At 34.3% G+C, this 19207-nt stretch overlaps 1 protein-coding gene across 1 annotated transcript; it reads left to right on the top strand.

The window, feature by feature from the left end:
* The first annotated feature begins 1746 nt into the window (after positions 1-1746).
* On the top strand, positions 1747-3504 carry LOC146911767 (serine/threonine-protein phosphatase 7 long form homolog). The gene is made up of 3 exons (XM_085726121.1): positions 1747-1867; positions 2219-2527; positions 2619-3504. Exons 1-3 carry the CDS (start codon positions 1766-1768, stop codon positions 3219-3221), a joined length of 1014 nt encoding a protein of 337 aa, XP_085582247.1. The 5' UTR covers positions 1747-1765; the 3' UTR covers positions 3222-3504.
* Positions 3505-19207: the final 15703 nt, after the last annotated feature.

Raw genomic sequence — 19207 nt, 5'->3', positions numbered from 1 at the left:
ACATAGTCAATTATAAGGGGGGATCTCCAGACTTCTTATTTTTTCCGAGGGGTAAACCAAAATTCGCCTATATGGTAAGGAGTAAAAGCCTATTAACTCTATTAAAATCTTTTTTTTTTTTTTTTGCGTTTTAAACATGGTACAACGATTTCCAAATCTTGCGAGATAAATCATGTAACATTCACGTGTTAATAAAATATATCAATCATGTTTATAAACTATTTTTTTTTTGTTTTAACACGACGAGTTTCTCAACAAAAATTATATTCACTCGTTAGTAACTATATAGATGGATCCATTTTTTTTTTTTTTTTGTTGATGGATCATAAATTTTAATTACATCAATTGGGTGGACTACAAATGAAAATACTATTTTCAGTTGAAAAATGCAAATGAATTAAAAAATAATAAGAGTATTGAAAAACTCACCTTTACGTATTTTAGTCTTAGATTTTTTATCGTACAATTTTATTGTGACAAAACCTTTAGTTGTTAATTGGAACAATGTGACAAATATAAACATTCTTTTTTTTTTTTTTTTTTGTATGTCTGTTTTTTGTTTAAAATGATTAGGGTTAGTCTTCAAAGCTGGTGAATCCAAAACAAACTTGTTGTGATACCTAATTGTTGGGAAAGAAACAATAGAAAATCTCAGCACAAGTAGAAGTAGAATCCTGCTCTTTACCCAAACAGTAATGCTCATTCCCAAAGTAAATTACATTAATGCCCTTACGCATGTTAAGTCACGCCACGCAAGTTAACATGCGTTAGTTATAACGGTAACGCAACTTAAGTTGGTTATCAGCAACACAGAACCTCCATTCCTCCATTTCTCAACTTTTGAAAAACAAAATTTTCACCCCCAACTCCAAATTTCACCATTCTTGCGCCATTCAAACCAAATTTCGTCCACATTATCAAGTAAGTGATTATTATACTACTTCTTTGCATTATTTTGGTTGAAATTTTCGAATTTGTGTAGAAAATTAACATTTTTAGGTTTTTAAAAAAATGTCTTATATGTTAAAGATTATGGTTGTTAGTGATGATTGAACTTAGGAATTGTTGTTTAGATGTTGTTTAGGGTACAATGTGGTAGTTTAGGGTTTTGAAAATGCTAGATTACATAGTTGTTTGAAAAATGCACACTACGTGTTCGGTGAAATGTCTCGATGATAATTTTTTGGTTTTATTGGATTGTTAATGATGTAATTATTTAGAGTTATGTTTGTTAATGTTGAGTATAGTTAATTTGACTGCAATGTGGTAGTTTATGGATTCAAATGACACCGTCGACATTATAGTGTTGTTGTTGTATTGTTAAAGATTACATGTGAAAATGTGTTAAATTTTATTTGATATTTGTGCAGATATGTCTGAGCAGGAGAGGCCTGATAGGCTTAGGTTAGGGAGGATGGCCCCTACTAGTAGTGCACGTAGGGGGAAGCAAGCATTACATCCTCCGGAGGGTCGAGGGAGAGGGAGAGGGAGAGTGGGGGCCACGAGTCTTGCTACTAGTAGTGCTACTGTTGATGCTGCGGGGGGATCGACGTCACAGACGGGTGCATCCCAGATTATGGACCCCCTACAGTATCAGCATCAGTTTGAGGAGTTGGCTTATCAGGATCAGCACTATCAGGAGCAGGCTGGGTTTCATCCGGGTTATCACTATCAGGAGGGGTATCAGCCTGAGCATCAGTTTGTCGACCCTCCTCAGCAGCAGCATCCTGAGCAGGATCCTGAGCAGCAACATGCAGAGCCAGTTATGGAGGACGAGAATGGGGGCTTTCCAGGGGGGCCTTACGAGTTGTCACTTTTACCGGACTTCGGTAGACATGTGGCATGCAAGCTTTGGAACGATAAAAGAGTAAGTATAATTTGTTTTATTTAATTTAATGATATTTTACTATTATGTGAAGTTTATTTTACTATTATGTGAAGTTTATTTTACGTATAATATATATAATTTATTCTACGTATAATATTCTACGTATAATATTCTACGTATAATATTTTACGTATAATATATATAGTTTATTCTACGTATAATATTCTACGTATAATATATATAGTTTATTCTACGTATAATATTCTACGTATAATATTTTACGTATAATATATATAGTTTATTATTTCATGTTTATTTTACTTAGAATATTTATAGTTTATTATTTCATGTTTATTTAACATATTTAATTATATTTTTGTTGTATTTCAGTTGCAAGCGGATCGTAAGATGAAAGACATCTCTCACGGGAGGAAACTGAAGCTTTCTTCCCTGTCCCTTCCAATGCCGGCAGATGCTAACCCATGGTTCTGGGAACCGGTTGATAGATCGGGTCTAAGGCCCCTCCTTCTGACTGGGTACGACAACATTAGTCTGCTGTGGATGCTTGCCATTCGGGATTTGGCTAACATAGGCACGTGGTCATGGGGCGCGATGGGACTTGCTTTCTTGTATGAGCAGCTGAATCTTACCTCAGACGCAAATGTTGGCTCAGTTGGTGGTTACATGAGCTTGCTTGTGGTAATATATTTTTTCCTCTTTTTTTAAGTTAAACATAAATGTATACGTGCTTGTTATGACATGTATATATTTTGTCTCTTTGTGTTTGCAGGGATGGGTTATAGCTCACTTCAGACATGTGGTTCCGAGGTCCAAATATTTAGATTACGACCGGGAGGACCCGTATGTGGGTAGATGGAAACCTCAAAGGGGGTTTGCTCATGCTGACCACTTCAGAGGCTTGTTGGACTCGATGGAGCATTGTCATGTCACCTGGAGGCCGTACGAGCACCGACGAGACGTGACGCCTTTTCATGACGTGTGCTGGTACTCCGGATGGATCATGGCAGGCAGTCAGAGGATGGTGCGTCACTTGCCAGAGCGGGTGCTGAGGCAGTACGGACATGTTCAGAGGGTTCCCCGACCTCCTACTGATGTTATGCCTCTTGCCGCAGCAGATGTGGCTGCTGCCTTCTTGGAGTTTGCTCTTCATGTCGTTCCCTACCAGCGGAGGGGTCGCCAGGTCCCAGACGACGAGCCTTGGAAGCATACAGAGAGGTACGTGAGGTGGTTCTACGTGTGTCCCATCCTCTCATCGTCAACCCTGCTCCAGAGCCTGATATTGTCATGCCGAGACCTGTCTACCAGGATATTCTTGTTGACCAGGAGTGGGCCAGACATCCTCCCGATCCATTGCAGGTCATCAGCAGCATGAGAGAGAGAGTGGAGCATGCGATGGGGATTCCAGAGGTGGTTTCTAATCCACTCTTCTTTGGCATTTTGGAGGGCCTCCGTACCGACTATAGTGTGTTTGAGCAGCATCCGGTTCCGAGGAGGAGGTCTAGGAGTCCACAGGAGGACCAGTAGTGTTAGGACTACATTTTAGGACCAGTAGTGTTAGGACTACATTTTATGACTTTTTTTGGATATATTTGTAGTATTTTCTCGACTTTTTGGTTGTATGATATATACATTTGCGCGGTTGCGCCTCTTTATGACATTTGCGTTTTATCGTTAAAATTGCATTTCTAAATTATTGTTGAATGAATGCGTGTTCTCAAAATTAAGAGTTTTGGTTGAATCAATGAATACATGTACTGTAAACAGGGAATGAAGGAACAAAACAGTAGCTAGTGCCACTGCCATTGCTGTTTTGTTGCAACTGTCAGTCTGTTCTGTTGCGAGCAGTGCACCAGCAGCAGCGCAAGTTAAGTCACGCTAGTTTTAGTACTAGCGTGAGTTAAGTGTGTGTGCTGAGTTGCGTGTTTTGAAGTACACAAGCAGCCGCGTGGCTTAAGTCACGTAGCGTAGCTTAACTCACGTGAAACTTTGTACTAACGTAAGTTAAGTCACGCTACGTGACTTAAGTTACGTTAGGTTTGTACTTGCGCATGTTAACATGCGTAGGGGTAAATAGGTAATTTACTTTGGGAATGAGCATTACTGTTTGGGTAAAGAGCAGGTTTCGTAGAAGTACACCTCAATGTGGGACTTCGATTTTAACCCATCTTCCCATAGCCTGATTAATATTGATTAAATTACACCACCACCACACTGAATCACCCTCCCCTTTTTCACACAATTTACGGTCATCCTATCCTAATGTGGTTGATAAAACACCATACCATAAACTATCAAGTTCTTATATATATATATATATTAAAGGGTTAAATATGTTTTTGGTCCCTATAAAATTGGGACCTTTTAAGTTTAGTCCTTACTTAATTTTAATAGTTCTTTCAGTCCCTAAACAAAATTTCTGCATTCAATATTAGTCCCTCCTCAATTCAAATTTGTTTAATTTATGCTTAAACTCTTGAGTTTTTGAACAATTTTTTGCAGACGTGTTAACTGTTAAGAGGATTTTTTTTTCTTTATCATTTAAAAAGTGTAACAAACTAGATCAATGTATATATACTTACTTTTTTTATTATCCAATTTATACCCTTAAACAACAAATTTTTTTATAATAAAGATTGCTGTTGGTGTCATTAAAAAAAATAAGAATTTAGATTATATATATTTTTTGTTATTTTGTTGGTTTCATTGAAATAGATAATCATTTTTTTTGAGCAATTGAAATAGATAATCATGGTTAGTTTGATTTGTTGTAATTTGAGAGCAAAAAATATCTGTTTTTAAATTTCATAAAAAAAACAACGTTCATAATTTTCAAACGTTAGCGCAATAAAAACAACGGAAAGACGGACACGTGAGTGCATGTGCCCGTCTTTTCGCTAGTCACTATAAATATAATCAATAAGAAAACGATCGTTATTTTATTTTCATCTTATATACAAACAAACCAAAATAAGTCGGGTTGATAAATAATTATGTGCTATGCTTTGACAGTAAGTTGTAGATAATAAATCAATGTAGGAATAATTTTTATTAATATTTAAAAAATTTAAAATTGTAATTAAAATTATACAAAGAAACATAATACAATATACACACGTGTTAGTGCGGCAAAAGGAGTGGACAGACGGGCACGATAGTGCCCGTCATTCCGCTCGTATATATAAAGAAAATAACATCTTTCAGCTCTTTTGGGTTGGCTTTTTCTCTTTTCAAAAATGCCCTTAATTTTTAATACAAATAACACACTTAACAAATAGATAAATAAATTTAAATGTTGAAAAAATGGCTTAATTAGACTTTTGATCCCTTGAGTAATTTATTGTTTTCATTTTGGTCCCATAACTCGTAAAATCAACATTTTGGTCCCTCTTGTTTCTCTCCGTTAGTCAAAAAGGTCCTAACCGTCAACTTTAACCCCAAACTAGCGGAAAGACAGGCACTATCGTGCCCGTCTGTCCGCTTTTTCTACTACGCTAACACATGTGGTTATTTTATTATGTTTGTTTGTATAATTTTGATCAAATTTTTAAAATATTATGGAAATTATTGATATATTGATTTATAAACAAAATATTGTCAAGACATATAACAAAATTATTTTTGAACTCAACATATTTTAGTTTGCCTGCATATAAAATTAAGGTAAAATAATGATCCCTTCTATTTTCCCTTCTTTAATAGGAACTTTTGTTGAATTTTGAGAAACTCCCCTTGATAAAGCTACATATAATTGACCATGGCTGAAAACATGTCGTGGAAGATAGATTTTGACATTGGGAATGGTTTGCCCTTGTGACTTATTTATGGTAATAGCAAAATTTAGTCTAACGGAAAACTGTTTTCTACTAAGCACAAAGGAAAGTCATGAACTCGCATTTGTTTTTAATTTAATTCTGGGCAAGAATGCTCTTTTTCCAGCATTGCTTTCTGTTAGGATTTCCACATCCAACATATTCTTAAATAAACCACGACATAACAATCGTGTTCCATTACACATGCCATATCTAGGGTCTATGTTTCGCAACAACATCAAAGGTGCACCTTTTTTACCTTTAAAATATGTGGTGGGATACTTCCTTAAGCAGTTGAGTTTAGGAATTCATGTTGATATAAGTTATGAGTATCCCCTTCAACCTCGTTAAATGACAACAAATTATGTTATTCTCCTGGAAACTAATTGATAATTATGTCATTCAATTTTTGAACATCATCATTTGTAGGTGTAATTACGGCTCTTTCGACCATATATGAATTATGATATTACTCCTCGCCAATGAATCACATACATTCCTTATATTAGATGTGTCTGAACACGTGTTGCATCCGCATCCACAAATATAATTACCCTAAATTATGTGATTTTCTCAAATTATCAACGTTATTGGTGTGTCAGTATCCGTGTTGTATCTGGTGTCGGTGTTCGTATTCATACTTCTTAGCGGTCCTCTCTTTTTATGACTTCAGATGGTGGTTTGAATGTAACCAAAAACAAAAGATGGTGGTTTGAAGCTTTCTAGTTTCTATTTTTAATTGTTGGTAATATTAGTGTGATTATTGTTTAACAATTTTGAATTGTTTAAATGGTTTTAAAACTTTAATTTCATTGTATTTTGCTGGATATTGGATGGGGGCCATGGGAACAGTTTATCAATTGTATACATGCAGAACGTTTGGAATCACAAAGAAAAAAGCAATGCTTTTATTCCTTTAAACAGCAGTGGAAGGAGCTTAACGGCAGGGATGTTATTGCTTATTTTCCCTTTATTTAATAATTATAAAAAACACGGTTCTCTTTATATATATAAAAAAAAAACCACGCTATCATAGTTTGTATAAGCAATTATCAACCAGGAAAGTCAAATAATTCTTAAAATTAATCGTAAATAATTTGAATCATAATCGCTTATAAACCAGCAAAGTCAAATATATAATCCTTAAAATTAATCGACTTTGAATAGTTGTAACATGAAAGAAAAAGAAAAAAACTTAACAGGTTAATTCTGAATTCTGATGGAGAGGGTTGAGAGAGGTTGAGAAAAACTAAACAATGCGGTGACGAACTATTAACTGTGAGAACCCTACTTATTAATATTTAATATAGTGCTAACAAATCTTTTTATAAAATATTTTGAATCCTAATCTTTTTTTAGAGGATTTAAAGTCCAATCTTTAACATTATTTTTTGCTCACGTTTGTTACTAATCTTTTTTTTTTATAGGATTTAAAGTCCAATCTTTAACATTATATTTTGCTCACGTTTGTTACTAATCTTTTTATCAGAAGATTTAAAGTCCAATCTTTAACATTATTTTTTGCTCACGTTTATTACTAATCTTTTTTTTAGAGTATTTAAAGTTCAATCTTTAACATTATTATTTTTTGCTCACGTTTGTTACTAATATTTTTTTAGAGGATTTAAAGTCCAATCTTTAACATTATTTTTTGCTCACGTTTGTTACTAATATTTTTTTAGAGGATTTAAAGCCCAATCTTTAACATTATTTTTTGTTCACGTTGGTTACTAATATTTTTTTAGAGGATTTAAAGTTCAATCTTTTCCATTATTTTTTACCCACGATTGTTACAATTGATCAAAGGCTAAGGAAGAGTAACTTATATTAATAAATAATATGGAAATATTGTTTTTTGTGGAAGTAATAAAATAATATGGAAATATTGTTTTTTGTGGAAGGGATATGAAAACACTTGGCAATCTTTGTCGGTTGTATTGAGGGGAACAACACAGATGTACAACTTAAAATCGGCTGATAAAAAAGTAACATGAGTTTTTGTTTTGTGCTAGTTTTTTGTGAGTTTGATCTGTGGTTAACGGAGATAAAAGAGGGTTAATGGGGACGATTAGTGACATGAATTAGTAATCCATGTGTTATTTTATAATTGACTAACAATAAGAATAGTTCATAAGGAATTGTGCGTAAGTTTTATCCTTAAATTAAATTTATTCACCAACATCTAATTTTTTTTCACCTTTCTTCATCTTCTTCCCTCTTCCTTTTCTTCATCTGCATCCCTATTTTCATACATTGTTCAACACCAAAGCCCAGAAGAAGAAGAAGAAACAGTAAAAAATCATCAACGGTTCTAGATTAATCATCATGAATTTAAGGGTTTTTTTTTCCTGAGAGAATAATGGTGTTGTGTTCTACACTGTTGTTGTGTTCTAGATTGGTAAAGATGACGTTACTAGCTATATGTCCCAGAATCATGTTTATTCTTAATCCTTCATTATTCATCATCCAGACTCATTTTTTCTGAACATCAACAACCTAAAATCATTAGAGGTGTCAATATCATGAGGCCTTGAAGTTTTGGCCCCAGCCCACATAGTAAAGGGGCTTGAAAATTCACAAGATTAAAAGAGCCACATTTATGCAAGCCCACAAATAAAAAAATCAAAAGGCCCCAAGCCCCAAAATTTCTATAAACATTCTTTTTTACCGTAATTTTTTTTTTACTGAAAACAATTTTTTTTTACCGTAAAAAAAGTTTTTTTGAAATAATTAATATGGGGCTTTTTTAGGCCCACAAATAAATAGATTTTATAGTGGGGCTTGGCCCCAAATAATTTTGGAAATTAGGGGGCTTTAATTTAGTGGGCTTGGTGGGGGCTTTTTTGAGTGGGCTTTGAAATTTGGGGTTTTATTGACACCTCTAAAAATCATCATCTTAATTCTCATTCTTATTCATTCATTCTTTAAGAATACTGATTCAACCCTTTTTAGGTTACTCATCATGAATTTAAAAAAAAAAAAAGGATTTCAACAACACATCAATAGATCAGCCACACAAAAAAAGGATTCTCTCATCATCAACAACACATCAACCACAGCAGCAACAACATAGCAATAACAACACGAAATCAACATTCACGTTTTTTTTCAACCGATCAACCATTTCAATTCACGTTTTTCTTCATGAAGATCTGAGGCAAAAGAACCCCTTCAATTCGCGTTTTTCTACAATAGATCAACAGTTCAACATTTCCAATTATTCTCGCGTTTTTCTTCTCTTTCTCACACAACCCTTTCAATTCGCATAAGAAGAGAGAAGATTCATGAAGATGTGAGGCAAAAGAAGAGAGAAGATAGAGATCTTCAACCTATAATCAATTTTACTTGTGACGGAATTGCGAGGTTTTTGAAGCAAACGGATGATGAAGAAGATCTGAGGAAAAAACAAGAGAGAAGATGATGAAGAGGGATTTAGGTTTATAAAAAAAAACTCTGGAAAATGTTGATATAGATATGAGGAAGAAGAGATAAGATGATGAAAAGTGAAAAAAAATTAAGTGCTGACGATTCACTATTAAATACAATGGACATGTAATCAAATGGTTAAAATCATATAAAAAAATTTAGACATTAAAAATCTAACGAAGGGGACCTTTTGGACTGACGGAGCAAAACAAGAGGGACTGAAACGTTGATTTTACAAGTTATGAGACCAAAATGAAAACAAGAAATTTCCTAAGGGACCAAAGTTCAATTAAGCCTAAAAACATATAACAAACACGATATGAATATATATATATATATATATATATATATATATATATATATATGATTTTTTTTCCTTTGTCATTTAAAAAATGTAATAAAATAGACGAGTATATTTATACTTACTTTTTATTATCTCAATTACACCCTTAAACAACCTTTTCTATAATAAAGATAATAAAGATTGTTGTTGGTGTCATCTATTCTCTAATTATGAAACTTAATGTCTACCAAAAATACAATCTTACCCCTTCTTAATTTTTTGACACGTCATCAAAATTATATCCTTTTGTGTCTTTTGTTTCAACATCCCTCTATTTTTTCTCTTTTATAAACAAACTAAAACAAACTCTCACTCGATAAAATACATTAACTTAATCTTTTTTAAATAACAAACAAACTTAATCTTTTATTTTCTAATTATCTATTCTCTAATTATGAAACTTAATGTGTACCAAAAATACAATCTTACCCCTTCTTAATTTTTTGAGTCATCATCAAAATTATATTCTTTTGTGTCTTTTGCTTCAACCTCCCCCTATATTTTCTCTCTTAAAAACAAATTAAAACAAACTCACTTGATAAAACACTCTAACTTTGTACCCAAAAAAAAACACTCTAACTTAATCTTTTTTTAAAGAACAAACAAACTTAATCTTAATCCCAATAAAAATAATATTTTCTATAATTCAACTTCTAGATATCTAAAGAGTTAAAAACAATTTACAATCTATTATCTTTCTCAAATTATTAAAGTTAATCTTTCTCTAATTATTAAAGTTGATGTAGTTTTGTAACAAAAAATCCATTTTTTTATAGTTGTATCCAAACAAATTAAATTATTTAAAACATGTGATTTTAATTACAATAAACAAACAAAATAAATCGTGATTTGTTATATAAATTCTCTTAAATAATAGATATCAAAATCACTTTTATTTTCATTTGTAACAAAACGGGTTCGGAATTGTTCTTTTTAAAGAGGTGTTTTTTTTTTGGGTACAAAAGAGGGCCAAAGGCCCTAAAGAGGTGGTTTTTATCATGATAAAAATATCTATAAATTATTGAATGACGTTTTTTTTTATTTCGTAACAAATTTGTCGTATATTTAATTTACATTTACTAAAAATAAACTATATGACGCACATGTGATTTTATCTCATCGTGTGTTTCTAATAAAAAACATTAATAAATACATTTCACTTATGAATAATATCAAAAATATAGGTGTAACACCCATACTAGACGTATCTAGAAAGTCTAGCATGTGCATTAGTTTAGTACTGGATACATTAAAAATTACAACATAAAAACTTCGAATGAATATTATTTACAACAACATGCGTTCGTACAATGGTAAAACTACACATCTTTTCTAAAGTATAATAAATACGTCCTTGAAAGTCCACAACATCCTGCTGCAGGTACGAACGATCACTTGTTGAAACATCCATTCGGCTACAAGCTTGCCATCCAACCTGATATCTGAAACAAATAAGGATTGGGATGAGACATAATGTCTCAGTGAGTTCCCCTAAATCCTAGGCTATAGGTAACCTCAAGGGAAACCTACGGTCACCACGTGTCTACAATACAACCTGACGGTTGATTATACGTGTGTGGTCATGCTCTCCTAGACGGTAGTGCATGCTAGACCCGTCATAGGTTCATCTTACTTGTTATAGGCTTCACTTCCTATACATGTCATGGCGGTCGAGGGGGAAATCTAGGACCGCATTGCCAAGATTACACTCTACGTATCGAGGCCTAAGCATATCATAATCATGACACGAACATAAACCGGACGATTAGGGGAACCTAAGATCGTCATCGGTATCATATTCTTTACTTGTTCTATTCATACTTGTACTTTTCTAATAACATCTCGTGCCCTTGTTCTTAACGTAATCATGCATGTAATCATTCTTGCCTAATCATAAACATAATCATATTATACGTGATCGTACATAAGTTCATTCATTCATTAGGTTAACGTTGAACAAACAATCATTATCTTGATTCATTTTACGGAGAGCCCCGGGTGGAGTAACCCCGAGAACAATCCCATACTTGACCGATATACGTACATCGAACTCCCTCGGTGTCGTGCGGGTCCCTTACGGCTTGAACCGTTCCCCTTGAGTCGAGAACCTCCCGTATCCCCCTGATGTGGATAACAAGAGACACGAACACCTACGTCTTGTTACTCGGTGACATGCGGGTCCCTTACGGCTTGAATCGTTCTCACAATGAGAACCCCTTGTATCCCCCTGGTGTGGATATCAAGAGACATGCCACCTACATAATATTAATCATAGTCTTGTAGTTTGTTAGGTTAAACCTAACCATGCTTACACGTTTACCTCGGAACCTTGATCGATCCGATTAGCGGTAAATTCTTACTTATTCATACTTGTAAATTCTTAATCATAGTGGAGAGATTAACTAATCAAACCACGACTTAACATGCTTGCTATCTCGCTCTTAAACATGTGCGAAGAGTTTATACTTCGCGTCTTTTCTTTCTAGGAATTCTCGCTAACTAGCTAGTTCTCGACAACTATGTCGAGGCTCTAGTTTTCCCTTGCTTAATGAATAACTTGCTACCCGATTCATGACATGATTCTCTAGTATGTTATGCTTTACTACCTTGTTAAATACTTGCTTCACCTTACAAGAGTTTTACTTGAAAAAACCTATGCCTTGGGGATTAGTTATGAAGGGTTTACATTTATAAAAGTTTACGTAAGTGAAAGCCGAACCGGAGCACGACAAAAAGGCGAGACGAGCGAACAGGGCAGCAGCCCTCATTCACTCGCCTTGCACTCGCAGTGGCGAGCTTGGGGGCGAGCAAACACCCCTTCCTGCCTTCTTGCTCGCCTTGGCGAGCTCCATACTCGCCGTGGCGAGTTGGTGCAGAACAGCACCTGCATAATTGATGTTTTAAGCCAAAAATCATCATCACTAAGTGTCCCAAGGCATATGGCATCTCTAGTTATCATAGAAAACCTGAAAAACAGTCTTGTAGCAAGCATACACAAGTATAGAAAATATAACAATGGAAAGGGTAACATAACACTAGATAAAACCCTAGAATTCATTCTTACATTACAAGTCAAATCACATGATCCCATAGGTGGGTATTCTATCTATGGAACTCACCTTAACATAATCTTGCTAATTCTTCAAGCTCCAAGCTCAAGCCATCAAATCCTAGTTCTCTCTTCCAACTTCAAATCTTTTCTTCTTTGATTCTTAACCGTTAAGAAACCATATCATGCTCAAGTTCATGCTCCAATCATCACTTTCATTTCACCTCTTCAAAACCCTAACTCAAGCAATTTTCCCTAATCCAAAGATTTCCCAAACTTGCTAAAATTATGATGGATCCATTCTTGTGTAATCTCATACTTACACCACTATCTTGCCTTGATCTTGCTAAGTTATGAAAAATTGAAGATTAAGACCATAAGAGAGGGTTAGGGCCAATACTAAAGAGAAGAAGGAGAGGTTCAAACAAAACCAAGCTTCCACATGTTCATGATATCATGAGAAATCAAAGCATAAAATCTTGCTAGGAAAGAAGAAGATTTGAGAAGGTTTGATGGAGAGGAAGAGAGAAAAAGGCGTGAGAGAGAAGAGAGAAGGGAGAGGGAAAAGTTTCTTCAACTTAGAGAGAGAAAGAGACGAGGATAATGAGATATTTTGGGATAAAACCAATTAAATATCCTTTAAACGTGCAATTACCATTTTACCCTTGCCTTGAACGTGTTTTAAACGACACTGATGCTTTTCCCGTAAAAAGCTGGCATCTCATAAAAATTAACCATTAACTTACTTTCCATGAATTATTTCCTCTGGCACGATCACGGGTGTTATACCCTAATTTTGGACCTAAAAATACTAACTCAATTCTTCCTTTCTTGCATGTTAAAACCGTCCAAAGGGTTTTCCTTGCATTTCAAGTCATTGGATTTGTCTCTGATCAATTGCATCTTTCTCTGCATCTTATTTCAAAGCTACTTGCAAAATTCATGAACAAGGGTATTTTAGTCATTTCCTGCATCCAAACTCATTTTAGTCCTTAAAATTGTTTGGGTCTTTTCAATTGGTTTGAATAAGTCTCCATTTCAATTCCATGTCAAAATCCATTCCAAAAATTGCATATGAAGTCATTTTGAGTCAGTCTAGCCCCTAGGGGCATTTTAGTCTTTTCATGGGATAAAGCTCTGTTTAAACTCTTAAAATTGTCTCTGAGTCTTTTCAATTTGTCTGAATAAACTCTTGCTTTAATTCCTTGTTAAAAATCATTTTAAAATTGCATCTGAGTCATTTTAAGTCGTTTTAGTCCCTAGGGGCATTTTGGTCATTTCACACGAAATTTTGGCAGAGAGAGGTTACTTTAGAGTACCTCATTTAAGTAATTGGTTCGTTTTAGTCCATTTTGTGTTTTTTATTTTGTTTCACTTTACGTTTTTGTCAATTTGCCAAATTTTAACCAATTTTATTTTTTAATTTCTTTTTAAAATTTCATTTTAGTCCCTCAAAGTTGTTAAATTGCACTTTAGTCCTTTTATTTCATTTTATTTCTTTTAAGGTCCTTTAAGTCAAATTTTTGTTTTAAGTCCTTTTTAGGTCAATTGCATTTCAGTCCCAAAGTCTCAAAAATTATAAAATAGTCCTTTTTTAAATTTACAGATTGGTCCCTTAAGTTCCAAAAATTGCAAAGAGGTCCCCAAAGCAAAAACTCAGCAAAGGCCGAATTTCTCAAGTCCAAGCACAGGTGTCGTACGTTCATTGGATCAGAAGTCACAAGCTGGCCTATAAATACAAGCCAACTCATCACAAGTGTCAGAATCATCAATCACACAGTGCCACATCACAATCACAATCATAAACACTTTCAACTTTCTCTCTCTATTCAGTTACAATCAAAAAAGCCAGAAATAACAAGAACACGAAGAACACAATGAAAACCCTAAGTTTCCAGAACAAAGAATTGAATTGAATTGAAGCTAATTCGCTGCAATTCTCAGAGATTCGAGTTCGAATCTTCATCATCGAATTGAAAGAGCTGCAATCCAAGCACGATATTGTGCGATCACAGTTCAAAGAGGAGAGAAGAAGAAGGATCGAAAAGATTCGAATCAGAGAAGAAGAAGAGGAAGTTCATCGGTTCATTTTTCAGTTCGTAACAACAAATCATCTACCAGAAACATCAGAGAGGATTCACGAAGATTTTCTTCGTCTTCTCACTTGAATCTCCAGGTAAATTCATCAAATCCTCTCGTTTTTTCGTTTTAAATCATCATCGAAGACTTGTGAACGTAAATAAACGGTGAATCGAAGCAAGAACTTTGAAAACATTCTAAAAACTTCGAAACCGAAACCCTAAAAATGTAATTCATGAAGGTTCACCGTTTATTTGCGAAATCTGAGTTCAAATCTATGATCAGTGAAGAAGATAGAGTGGATTAGGGTTTAGTTTCGAGAAGATTAGAAAAAGATTTGAAACCCTAGAACGTAAGATTCAAGCGTAGATCTGTTCAAATCTAAGCCTTGTTTCATAAAACGAGTTTCAAAATCATGAAGAGGAGTCAAAGACGAACACAACGACATAAAATTTTTCAGAAAAAGTGTTCAGGTACGGCGGCGCCACCGGCGGCCACCATACCTCCGTCGTAGTGTTCATCGGAGAAGATGATCGGAGAAGAAGAGAGAGGTGAGAGCTTCTCTCACTAGAATAGGCTTAGAGAGAGAGAGAAGTGAGAAATGGAATGGACCGGTCCCTTTGCTCTTTTATAGACCCCTGAACCAGACCGGTCCAGTCCTGGTTCAACTCTGATTCATGTTCAACCGTTTGATCTAGGGTTTTAGGATCCTGGATCAATCCAACGTCCCTGATACGTTTGGATAGTCCAGGATCCATATTCCCTTGGGTTTGGGCCTAGGCTTCCTGTTTTTTTTCGTTTTTTTTGTTTTTTTTGCTATATGCACCTGTTTGCTTGTTGTTTGAACCCCTGCATGCTTATTTTTGTACTATAAAATTCCTAAAAAAATTTCTATGTGTTCATGATCATTTTCTTGATATTTTTGTGATGTTATTATGTGTTAAATCTTGATTAAAAAAAATGTGTGGTATTTTCTTGTTAATTGTTTATCATTTTTGTTAAAATTTGTGAAGTTTTGTATGTTCTTGAGTCTAAAAATCCCTTAAAAGTTCTAAAATTTCTCATGTATATTTCTTGATAATTTTGTAGTATTTTTTGTGATGATTTTGCATATTAAAAGTTGATAAAAAATAATGTGATGGTTTTCTTGCTATTTTGTGATGTTTTGTATTAAAAAACTTGTGAAAATTTGCTTGATTCTAGTTCCAATCCCTTGGTGAATGTTTGTGATCTATACCATAGGATTTTGTGAAGCCTTAACTACTGTTTGTGTGAGCTTTTGCTGCATGTGTGTGAGTTTTGCTTAATTGCTTGGTTTGCAAGTTATGTTTGTAAATAAATAATGCAAATATGTCTAAATTCAACCTAAAAATGTCAAGTTCATCATGTTGTCTTGATCCTCATTCTAAAACCTGAGTTTATGCCTTTAAAAAAATGTGTTGAACTGTGAGGATTATGAGTCATGTGGACCTTGCATTTTGTGGTATGATCTTGGCCATATTTTGCATCTTTTTTGCTATGTTTTTGTGATAATGTCTTTGCTTTTGTTATAGTAATTTTTACTTGCTTTTATTTCTTGACATTGTCATGTTCCACTAACCATTTCATTTCATATTTCATGCATCCCATAAGCTCCTCTCATCTCATATTCATCTCTATTTTTTTCCTTGCAATTTAATTCTTGCCAAGATTTAGCATGTAAAAACTTAGGGACTTTGTAATTTCCTTTTATGCAATTTTAATTTCTTGCAAGACCATAGAATGTATCTAGGCCAATGATGTAAAGGACAATGGACTCTAATGATGTACACCGACACAAGCACCGACACACGCACACACATCACGTAGATATTTTTAGATGTATGCTTAGGATATGCATGTTTAGATGTATGTTTAGGATTGCATGTTTAGATGAATGCTTAGGATTTACACTTAGAAAAAATCAATTTTCCAAAAAAACTTGAACAACATCACTTGAAAACCTTTTCCCAAAAAATATAGGAGTCAAAACTCCTTTGCATTTTCTCTTTATTTTCTTAATAAAATTTCAATGAAAAATAATCATAATTGACTTTTTTTTCCAAAATCACTAATCAAACCTCACAATTTCACAATCTTATGCCCTTGAGGCCTCTCTCTCTCATTCTTCAAAATTCCATTTTCAAACTTAAAATCAACCAACAAAAACAAAAACATTTTTTGGAAGAGAACTACGGTGGATTTGATCCCTTAAAAGGGTACGTAGGCAAGGAAACAATATTCCTTCAATTCAAATAAAATAAAAATTCAAACACTTTCTTCTCCCTCCAATTCTTGACTTAGTAAGCTCTTAGGTGTAAATATCACTTTTCAAATAGTATTTAAAAATAAAGCGCGCGCGTAGAAAGTAAAGACAGTTCCTATAGGATACTATAGTCGTTATGGGTGCCTAACACCTTCCCGTAGCGAAAACAACTCCCGGACCTCGATTCTCAAGGGTTTTGCTTATTTTTTCCCTTCCCAAGAAAAAATGAGATATCAAAGGTTAAAAAGGTTCAAACTTAATCAATGTTTGACACCCGAAAACCAAGATAAAACAACGGGTAATATACCGATGCTGACAGGCGGGATATTACATCCTACCCCCCTTAAAAAAAATTTCGACCTCGAAATTTAGAGATCGACTACCAAACATCATGACAAAAACTTACCATCTATGGTTTGAGCCATACATATTCCTTACATTTATATTCATAGAGTTCGTCGTATCATGTTCTCATCTTGTTTCTTAACCCACATGTAACTGAACATAGCCTTCTTGATCTTAATATCACTCAAACTTAGAGTTATCTTAGTATTTCATGATTTGGAACTTACCTTGCTACACATAGACTTATTGTCTCGGACTCGTATCTTACCCGTTTAACATAAACCATTCATAAAGGTATCTTATCATAAACATGAACACTCAGGATTTGCCTTTTAACTGGAATCCTACCGAAAACCAGGTTTGCCCTGCAGTGCTTACTTGCAATATTAAAACATCTTTTCATGCATACATAATCTTATTGGGTAAACATACACTTCATACATCAATTTACTTACTGTACTTTGAGACACATGCCTCTTACTTGCATTACTCATATAAACGAATCCACGAATCTCTTATTTCTTTTCAGAGCCTTAGGAAATCTTCCGATCTCATTGCAATCTCATTGCATCTTATCACACCCGAACTAATGGGTAACTCATATAGCTTGACATAGAGGAGTGAAATCAAACTTGCCACTTCATCTGACAATTTAATAACCAACGTTGTGGTACACATGCTCTTGAAACTTTCTAGTAAGTCCATTTGCACTTACGTCGAATACTTTTAACACAATCCCGTGTATCCTGTATGATATTGGCTACATACGAACATTGTTGATTCCATAACATTCGCATACTTTCAAGTGCCGCTTCTTGTTAAATTATAACGATATGTGTTCCATCATCTTGCTTTAAGAAATTTTTCTAAACTTTGGTATACGAGTTCTTGGAACGAATAAACATATGGCTAAAAAGAATTATCATTTCAAAACCGAGTCTATAATGATATTACAGAACCACAGGACGAGTCTTTATATTTTGAAAAAGATTTTACAACTCGCCCCAAACTTGCCCACCAAGTTGGTCCTGAAGTTTGTACGTCTTAAGTAAATTTACTTGTTTACAACGTACCTCCTCAGTTTTGACAATGATAACTTTCATGTTTAAAATAACCATCGTTCCCAAGTTCCTTGATACCAATCTTAACTTTAAAAGTTATAAATCATGCTTTAACATATCTTAACAAGTATCGTTTTCACTCAACAAGTATTGCATACGAAAGTATGATTCTCATTGCACAAAACTCGAGAGTCGCATCTCCCTACATGATAACATGCTTAAACTTCGAAGGTGGATTATTACCTTCTTAACTGATACACATACCTCATACACATATTAATACGTGACATAAACCAAGAAGATCCATGACCCACTTGACATTAACTTATTCCTCTTATCTAGGGACATCAAACTTGAATCTTCAAATAATCTTTTTCAAGTATTACTTGAACATTACTACCCTTTCCAAGTACCGGCCATCATTCTTGATGCTTCGATTATTACTTGAGGCACAAGAGGTAACCGTCTGAATCTTACATGTTTTCCAATATCATCATTGATGCATCCTGACCCATTCATATATGGTGACACTTGTCTTTCTCATCTTACCTAGGTAAAGATACATACTTTAAACTTTTACCTTAGCCAATGCTGACTATATAAACATCCATATTTACTTATCACATCGAGAACTCCTCGCTTGTCTTATGATGCATTCTTGTTAAACTTGTGTTACCAACCAAATATTCTTTACGAAGATTCTTTCATACTAAAATTCCATGTTTCGTGATTAACAATTAACTTCCATGGCGCTACTCTGATTTCCACCGGTTGGCTTAAACCATTACTCTAATCCATTAGAGCGAGTGAAACTTCACATTCCTGATTACCCTTTGTCTACTAACTTCTTGAACTATTCTCAAGATCTTCCATGTTGCAACCACCGTCATAACCTCACACTTGTCCTTACCTCTGCCTTGAAAGATCAACACTCTGAAGTGGAAGAAATAGTCACAAGAAAG

Source organism: Medicago sativa, chromosome 7, assembly GCF_051527215.1.
Source record: "Medicago sativa cultivar Bolivia chromosome 7, Bolivia_mono, whole genome shotgun sequence".
Classification (NCBI taxonomy): Eukaryota; Viridiplantae; Streptophyta; class Magnoliopsida; order Fabales; family Fabaceae; genus Medicago; species Medicago sativa.
The sequence above is the reverse complement of the archived record's forward strand: the minus strand, read 5'-3'. Positions and strand labels throughout refer to the sequence as shown.

Bases quoted from the DNA above. Each gene is read 5' to 3' on its own strand.
- LOC146911767 (XM_085726121.1), top strand. From the start codon at position 1,766: ATGGAGGACGAGAATGGGGGCTTTCCAGGGGGGCCTTACGAGTTGTCA. The intron at 1,868-2,218 runs GTAAGTATAATT...GTTGTATTTCAG, and splicing joins AGCTTTGGAACGATAAAAGA to TTGCAAGCGGATCGTAAGAT. The intron at 2,528-2,618 runs GTAATATATTTT...TTGTGTTTGCAG, and splicing joins GTTACATGAGCTTGCTTGTG to GGATGGGTTATAGCTCACTT.